Source organism: Octopus sinensis, unplaced genomic scaffold, assembly GCF_006345805.1.
Source record: "Octopus sinensis unplaced genomic scaffold, ASM634580v1 Contig05058_ERROPOS156467, whole genome shotgun sequence".
NCBI classification, from domain to species: Eukaryota; Metazoa; Mollusca; class Cephalopoda; order Octopoda; family Octopodidae; genus Octopus; species Octopus sinensis.
In genome coordinates this window covers 93397-102500 of record NW_021828015.1, presented here as the reverse complement: position 1 = coordinate 102500, position 9104 = coordinate 93397, and the positions used below count along the sequence as shown (strand labels likewise).

Here is a 9104-nt window from a genome sequence, read left to right as displayed (position 1 = left end):
ATATATATATGTGTGTGTGTGTACATATTTATGAGTGTGTATCTATGTTTGTCCCTCCCCCTACCCACACCAATCGCTTGACAATTGATGCTGGTGCATTCATGTGATCATAACTTTGGCAACAGGGACAGATGGAAGACACTCGCTTATAAAGAAAATATGATGTTTTAATTGTTTGCTAATTTTTAAATTGTTTTATGAGGCTGGTATTTGTTGTGTTTAATTAACCTGATGTGTTAATTATGGGCATGACAGAACAGCATCCAACAAGAACTTGCTAGGTCACTACTTTACCATCAACAAGGATGTCTCCTGCTCTTTGTAAGCTTATGGTACCCTGAAGTGGGTGGTATGTTGCTGCTCAGGTTAAGAACCATTAATGCAGAGGCTTCCTCATTGATTCTGGTAGCTGCATTTTGAATCTATGGTTGCCGTCTCAATTGTCTAACTTCTCAGCTACCAGGCACCATTTGCATTCTTCCCATTACTTCTGTGTACCAAAAGAAAAAAAAAAAAAATGGGGTGGGGGGTGGAATAAAAATGAAAATAAAAAAAAGCAGAATATAACCCCCTTGAGCTTAGGGGTCTAGACTGTTAAGAACAGGAATTCATGAATTTAATTACGATAATTAAAACTATACATAACTGAAAATACCACAAACAATGCTCATAAAATAAAAATAACATAAATAAACAAAATTAAAAAATTTAAAAACAAATTGCCATCACCACCACTAACACCACCACTACTATCACCCGACAACAACAACGACAGCAACAATAACAGAAATCAAGTAGGATTTCATTTTGTTATTGGCAGTTAAAAATTATTTATTATGTTTAAATGCTTTTCTTCATATTTGATACGAAGTGTTTTCATTGAATATGAAATTATGCTAAAGGGTAGCAATTAATAACTGCATTCTTTTAACTTGTTCACTTGTGCTGTTGTCGTTGCTGCTGCAATGGTTCTTGTTATTGTTGTCGTATACAACATGCGGATATGTAACAATAATAGTTATCACAACATAGAATTAATCTTTGATAGAAATGGTAATTAAAGGAACTGTTCATTTCTCTTATTCTATTTTATTTTATTTTATTTTTGTTTTCCTGTTTGGAAAATTTGGAAATTTTCATTGTTCATTGAAACCAACGAAAAATACCCCCTGCCAAAAAAAAAAAAAAAAAAAAGAAAGAAAAAAAAAAAAGGTATCTTATGGCTTGTACCTGGTTTAGTTTTGTGTTCACATTTATACAATGTGTTTAAGAGATCTACAAGCAAACAATAATGGTTATCAAAACATAGAATTAAAAAGTATGGAAATTTGCTAACTTCCATTGTTCTTTGAAACCAATGAAAAGAATGACAGAATGGTGAGAATAATAGAATGCTTGACAAAATGTCTTAAGGCTGTAGTGGTTCTCATAGGTTGGTAGGAATGGCTGTGAAGATTGAGAAGTGTGTGTGTGTGTGTGTGGGAGGGCAGTAGATAAATTTGTTTGATAGAATTAAAATATTTTAAATTTTGTCAAGTGCCTTCTTGAAGAGAGAATTACTAGATAAATGCACAACTCTGTTTTGTAATCTCAGGAATAAGGAGTGAAGATATGTGATGTAAAGGTTACAGTGTTGCACTTACAATTTCAGGATCAGGGTTTCATTTCCCAAACCGGGTGGTGCACTGTGTTCTTGAGCAAAACACTTCATTTTACTCAGCATTGCTCTAGCCTGCACAGCTGTAAATGAGTAATTAACTCTGCAATGGACTGGTGTCCCATTCAGAGAGAGAGAGAGAGAGAGAGAGAGAGAGAAAGAGAGAGAGTAAGAGAGAGAGAAAGAGAGAGTCACAAGTCTGGGCAAGGTTGTTTATGGAAGACCAGCAGTCACCCATGCATACCAGGCTTCCCTCTCCATGCCACTGATGTTATCCCAGGAAAAGGCAAAGACCGATACAGTTTGGCACCTGTGATGTCACAACTCATTTCTACGGCAGCGTGAACTGGAGCAACATGAAGTAAAGTGTCTTGCTCAAGAACACAATGCACAGACCAGTCAGGGAATTGAACTTGCTACCTCATGATTGTGGGCCCAACGTTCTAACCACTGAGTCAGGAACGTGCTAAAGTTGAGTAGAATCACACCAGTACTTGACAGGTGCTTCGTTTTATCAACTTTGGAAGGGTGAAAGACGATTTTTAACCTTGGTGAAATTTGAATTTAGAATGCAATGAGCTAAAACCAAACATTGAAAGGTGTTTTGTTTGGTAGACAATTAATTCTTCCAGTCTAATACCTTGTAAGGAACAAATGTTAAGTATAGAAATTACTAAAGAAGGTGAAGATTTATGTAAAAAATTATAATGGATTTTGATGCATCATCTGTTATGAGGCAAGAGGTACCTCACATTGGGCTGGAACCTTAAACAATATGATTTTGACAGAAACTTCTTAACCTTGCAGCCATGTGCATGCTTGCTAAAGAGCTATGATATATTGATGAAAGAAAGAAAAAGAAACAAAAAGCTAAAGAAGTATGAAAAGAAAGGAAAGAGAAAAATAAATGATAACCCCAGAACAAGATAATTAAATTTATTAAATTAATTAGTTAATTTGTGTCATTATTGAATTCTAAATAAATTTTGAAATGTATAATGCTGTCAGTTTCAATTTTATAGTTTTATGATATTCATTGTTGGATACATCACTATTCCAAGCAAGATACACACACACACACACACACACACACACACACACACACACACACACACACACACACATACATACACACACACATGTATATATCGTTATCATCATTTAACGTCTGTTGTCTATACTGACATAGGTTGGACGGTTTGACCGGGCTGGTACTCTGGAAGGCTACACCAAACTCGAGTCTGATTTGGTATGGTTTTCTATGACAGGATGCCCTTCCTAATGCCAACCACTCTGAGAGTGTAATGGGTATCTTTATATGCCACCGGCATGGGTGCCAATTTGTGTGACACCAGTATCTGCCATGACTGTGATTTTGCTCAGCTTTGCTCTGTTGAAGTTGTGGTTGTGTGATTATCTTGTTCAAAAGCGGCTACAAGTGACATCTCTTTTAGTCAGTGGGTATAAGTTAAAGTCACGAGGAAAGACAAACAATCAGGCAATGCAAGACAAGGACATTTAAATTCATTTAATTCGATCTAAAATTTAACTGTACAACATTTACTGTTTGTTATGTCGCTAAATATTAGATTGAATTAAATATATTGAAATGTCGTTGTCTTGCATAGCCTAATTGTTTGCCTTTCCTCACTACTTTAGCCTACATATATATATATATATATATAATATGTATATCTATCTATCTATCTATCTATCTATCTATCTATCTATCCATCTATCTATCTATTTATCTATTTACTATCTATCTATCTATCTATCTATCTATCTATCTATCTATCTATCTATTATCTATCTATATATATATACGTGTGACTTATGTGTGTATAAAGTCCCCCTTCCACTCTTTTCTCCATCTCTGTATCTCTGATCACATGCAGAGAGTGAATATATGTTCTTCTTTGTTTTCATGTCTCATGAATTTTTTGAACTGAATAGTGACTGGTGATGAGAAATGGGTTCTCTTTAAAAATGTCAAGTGCTGAAGACAGTAGGTAGGGAAAGAACAAACACCGGCACCCCAGGATAAAGACGGGTTTCACCCACATAAGGTGTTGTTATCTTGTTTTGTGGGATATAAAAGGTTTAGTCTGCTCTGAACTTTCAAATCCAAACCAACAAGTACATACAATGAGGATGACATTCCAAAGGCTGGAACAGTTTGAATAGGAAACAATGCCAGACTCACCATATTTGCTGGACATTTCCCCATCTGATTATCATTTATTCCACTGTCTTCAAAATCATTTGGATGGAAAAAATATGAATTCTGTAGACGAGGTCAGAACAGTACTGGAAGATTATTTTTCACCACAGACAAGTGAATTTTGGAAGAGGGGCCTTGCAAGTCTACCAGATAGATGGAAGAGCATTGTAGAAAATGAAGTAAAGTGTATTTTAGATTTTAAAAAATTTCTTAATTTTGAAAAATATAAGAAGTATAAAAAGACTGTATTATTTGTGGGATGATCCAATATATATGTGTATATTTATAATAATAATAATAATAATAATTGTGTACAGTGCTCAGGTGCACTACAACTCATCTAAAGTGTATATATAATCAGGTGTAGTTTCGGCAGATTTCGGAAAGCATGAGGGCCTTAAAAGATGCAGTGTCATGGCAGTCAACAACTGACGCAGGCAGTTTATTCCATGCTTCAGCAACTCTGAGCGTGAAAAAATGTTTCCGAAAGTCATGGGAGCTGTATTGTTTTCTGACTTTGTAGGCATGTCCACGTGTGTTAGACACATGGAGATCAAAAAGGTGTTCAGTGTTGTTGTTGGTGAGGTGGTTGATAACTTTGTGGGTGTTTACCAAGTCCGTCGCCAAACGCCGGAGCTTCAGTGAATCCATGCCCAGGGAAACAAGGCGCTCAGAATATGTATATATATATATACACACAATATATATATATATATATATATCCACACAGTATATATATACACACTATATATACAATATATATACACACACGTGTGTGTATGTATGTTTTCAACTTTATTTCTTCCTTTTTCTTTCTACTTCTCTCTCTCTCTCTCATGCATGTGCACACTGCCTGAAAAAATAATATATAAATAAAACTGTATAGTCACAGCTGGAAATTTCTTTCATCACAGACATGCTGGATCTGAAGTATATTGACCTGGAGCTAACTGCAACTTATTTTATCAACTATAGAATGGTGTTATATAAGTTATCTCTGACAGGATTTGAAATCTGAACAGCGATCTTCAGGGCCTTTGTGGATGAATGAATCATGGTAGCAAACGAAAACATTTTACAGAATCTGTTTTGATTTCAGATCCTGTCGGAGCTAACCTTACATAACATCATTCTTGCAGAGTTAATAGAATATGTTGTTGCTGGTTGTTCATGTTTTTAGCACCAGGTCAGGACACTTATGATCTGGTATAACCATGATAGAAAACAATTCCAGCTGTGATCACATCATGTTTTCTTTTTCCTGATTTTTTTTTCTCTTGATTTAATTTTTTTTATAAGAAACAGTGTTTATACATGTCTGTGTCAGTATGTGTATGAGTGTGTGTTTGTATATATGTGTGTGGAAGATGAGAGAGAGAGGTGAGATGGGAGATAGAGTTTTATGTATGTATATTGTGAATATATGTGTTTATGTGTGTGTACCAACACATATGATCCCTCTATCTCTCTCTCTATATATGTATGTATATATATATATATATATATATATATATATATATATATATATTATATAGTGTGTGTGTGTGAGAGAGAGAGAGAGAGGGAGAGAGAGAGTCAAAGATATGAACATTTTCATCTCCTTTTCTTCATTTGTATTTTGATATAATTTTTTTCCAGAATCCAATACCAAACCTTCTGACATTTGAAGTACCATTATCATATTCTGAATTTAATGCTGACTTCAATATGTGCCCTGTACCCAGGTTTCCAAAGCAGAATTCTTTAACTCAAAAGAAGTTCCTGGACAAAAATGTAAAATATAATATTTTTTCTTTTTTGTATATGTGTAAAAAGAATAATATGTGTGTGTGTGTGTGTGTGTGTGTGTGTATAAATTTAATTATGTGTGTGTGCATAAATTTAATTATATGGGGACATATAATTTTTTTTTTTTTTACATATTTGTATTGTCCTTTGAAACGTGTGTATGTATTGAATCCTATTTTGTATTAAATCTAATTTTGATTCGACATCTTTTTTCTCCTCCATTTTTCTATAATTGTTTATGGTATATTTATACCTATAATGATATTTTTCAAATACTTTATTCATATTCTTATTACTTGATCTGGCTGTTTTTTTTATGAATATGATGAATCTTTAATAGAAATCATTCTTTTCTCTCTTTTTAGACCTCTCAAAAAGTTTGAATTGTTCTTTTTTGAACTTATTTTTTCCCATATATAGTATATATATATTATATATATATATATATAATATATATATACACATGTAAAAAAAAGTTTAAATTGCTGATTGATTCTACATTAATTTTTTAAAATATTATTTCTTTAAAATATTATGATAAAGCAATATAAGAATAATTTTAACGAAAACTTTAAAAAAATTGAATAAAATCATGAATGAGCCATTTTAACTATTTAAAATCATACAAAATCTGTAAAATGTCATTTATCATAAAATCTTAGATAAAACTTAGATGTGTTTCAACCAAAGATTGGTCCAGGCCATGTCTAACTTAATAGCACCACCTGATAGGATTATCTAAATCCTTTTTAAGTCAAGTTTTGTTTATGGTCCATTCAAGTTGTGAGTTATTGTTGAGTGAGTTGTATCCAGATATGGGTGGCTTATCTGGTATTCCTTGAAGAAATCTGTAGAATTGACCTTGGTGTAATTTGAACTCAGAACGTAATGATGGATGAAATACTGCTAAGCATTCTGTCCAGTATGCTAATGATTCTGCCAGCTCACTGCCTTAATAATAATAATAATAATAATAATAATAATAAAATAATAATAATAAAAGATTACAACCATAGTAATAATAATTTCAAATTTTGGCACAAGCCCATCAATTTCAGGGGTGAATTGAGTCGATTGCATTGACCCCAGAACAAACACACATCTCAGTCCAGGAATCGAAATTGCTACCTCATGATTGGGGCCTGACACTCTAACTACTGAGTCATGTGCCTTCATGCCTTTATCATTTTACCTTTTACCAATATGGAAATAAATACCATTCATTTACAACCATTACATGATATCAAGGCAAGGAGACTCACTCATACAACACATACATATACATACACACACATTCATGCATATATATAGATATATACAAATATACTCATGCATATGCATACACACACTCACACATACAAACATGCACACATACAAACACACACATACCCACACACACAACTAAATCTTCTAATCCACTCACTAGGCTTTGGTCAGCCTGAGGCTTATAGAAAACACTCTGCCCAACATGTCACATTATGAAACTGAACCCATGAACATGTGGTTGGGAAGCAAGCTTCTTATCCAACCACCCAACCATGTGTGTGTGTGTGCGTGTATACACATACTTACATACATATATACACACCCATTGAAGGCGGACATTAAATGATGATGATGATGATGATATATATATATTTGAATAAAAGAAGGGTAAAAATACTGCTTGCCAAAGATGAAAGCAAAAGCTTTAAAGACCACAAATCCTATGATAAATACACAGACAAGCAACACAATGAACACTTCAAAAAATAGGCCTACCTTCAGGACGGAATTTAAAGGTAGTTTACATGCCCCAATATCAATTGATTTCATGCTGTGCATGAGAAAACATGCTTTGCAATCTTCAATTGGAGACAGTAACATCCATTTCCAAAATTCCCTACGTCAACTCAGCACGATATATATATATATTTAGGGAGAATTCACAAAAAAACAAAAGATGAAGACAGGTGGTGTAGACAACAAACAGATGTATTCGTATAACGCTCAGGAAGTGAAAAAGTCTTTAATGTTTTGAGCTGAGCTTATGCTCTTCCACAGAAAGGAACACGGATGGACAAGGAGAGCTGTGTAAAGTAGTACAAATCTCTAACTGTTGAGGGAACCTGTGGAAGAGGTGGACACAGGAAGAAATGGTACGAGGTAGTGAAGCATGATCTTTGAATGCTGGACCTCATGGATGCAATGACTAGTGACCAAGACTTTTAGCGATATGCCCTGCTTGAGTAGAAGATCCATCAAGCCAAGTGAAATCATTGCCATGGCAGAGACTGGTGCCATCTCTCTAATACCCATGCCAGTGTCACATAAAACCATTTTTCAAGCATTGAGCCTCATGGAGGCAATGTGGCCGATGCTGGTGTCATGTAATTACCACCCTGTGCCAGTGGCACATAAAAAGAACCTTTTGAGCATTGGGCCTCATGGAGGCAATTTCGGATGACTGAGACCTTTGGCAATATGCTGTGGTTGAGAAGAAGACTTATGAAGCCAAGTGAAATCATAGTCGTGGCAGATACTGGTGTCATACAACTGACATCCGTGCCAGTGACATGTAAAAGCACTTGTTACACTCTTAGAGTGGTTGGTGTTAGGAAGGGCATCCAGCTGTAGAGACCATGCCAAATCAGACTGAAGTCTGGTGAAGTCCCTCAACTTACCGGCCCTGGTCAAACCGACCAACCCACATCAGCATGGACAATGGACGTTAAATGATGACAATGCCAATGATGACGATGGTCATTGTTGTTGTCGTTATCGTTTAACGTCCACTTTCCATGCTGGCATGGATTGGATGGTTTGACTGAGGGCTGGTGAGACAGAAGGCTGCACCAGACTCCAATCTGATCTGGCAAAGTTTCTACAGCTGAATGCCCTTCCTAACGCCAACCACTCCAAGAGTGTAGTGAGTGCTTTAATGCGCCACAGGCAATGCTGGTAACGACCACACTCAAATGGTGATTTTTACATGCCACTGGCACAGGAGCCAGTCAGGTGGCACCGGCAACGATCATGCTTGAATGGTGTATATACACATTTACATAATGGGCTTCTTTTAATTTCCATTTACCAAATCCAGTCATGTCTTTAGAAATTCAAACCTGCATCATTTTATATGGAAAATTAATAACATCAAAACTCACTGGTCCTGGAGGGCCTCCAAGAGTCATAAGAGGTAAACTTGGTTACTATTTCTAGCAGACTGTGAACTTCAGCCATGACACTGAGTGCCTTCTCATAGAATATAAAGAAAAAAAACCCAACCTTACAAAGAGCATGAGTCAATTTCAAAAGTCTATCTGATATAATGGTGGTTCTTTACTGTTATATATTCTTCTTGTACATTCTTTCATTAGTATTCAATAAAAGAGAAACAAAGGTTTTTAATTTATCTCAGTTCTACTTTTACACATCAGGCTTTTTTTTTTGTAT

The 9104-nt window shown here is 35.1% G+C and overlaps 1 protein-coding gene across 1 annotated transcript in view; it reads left to right on the top strand.

The window, feature by feature from the left end:
• LOC115227584 (cilia- and flagella-associated protein 221-like) overlaps positions 1–9104 on the top strand; it is a 66078-nt gene that overhangs the window by 34948 nt on the left and 22026 nt on the right. The window contains exon 4 of the mRNA XM_029798369.2: positions 5520–5654. Within this exon, the coding sequence (XP_029654229.1) occupies positions 5520–5654 (135 nt within the window). The remainder of the gene's footprint in view (positions 1–5519; positions 5655–9104) is intronic.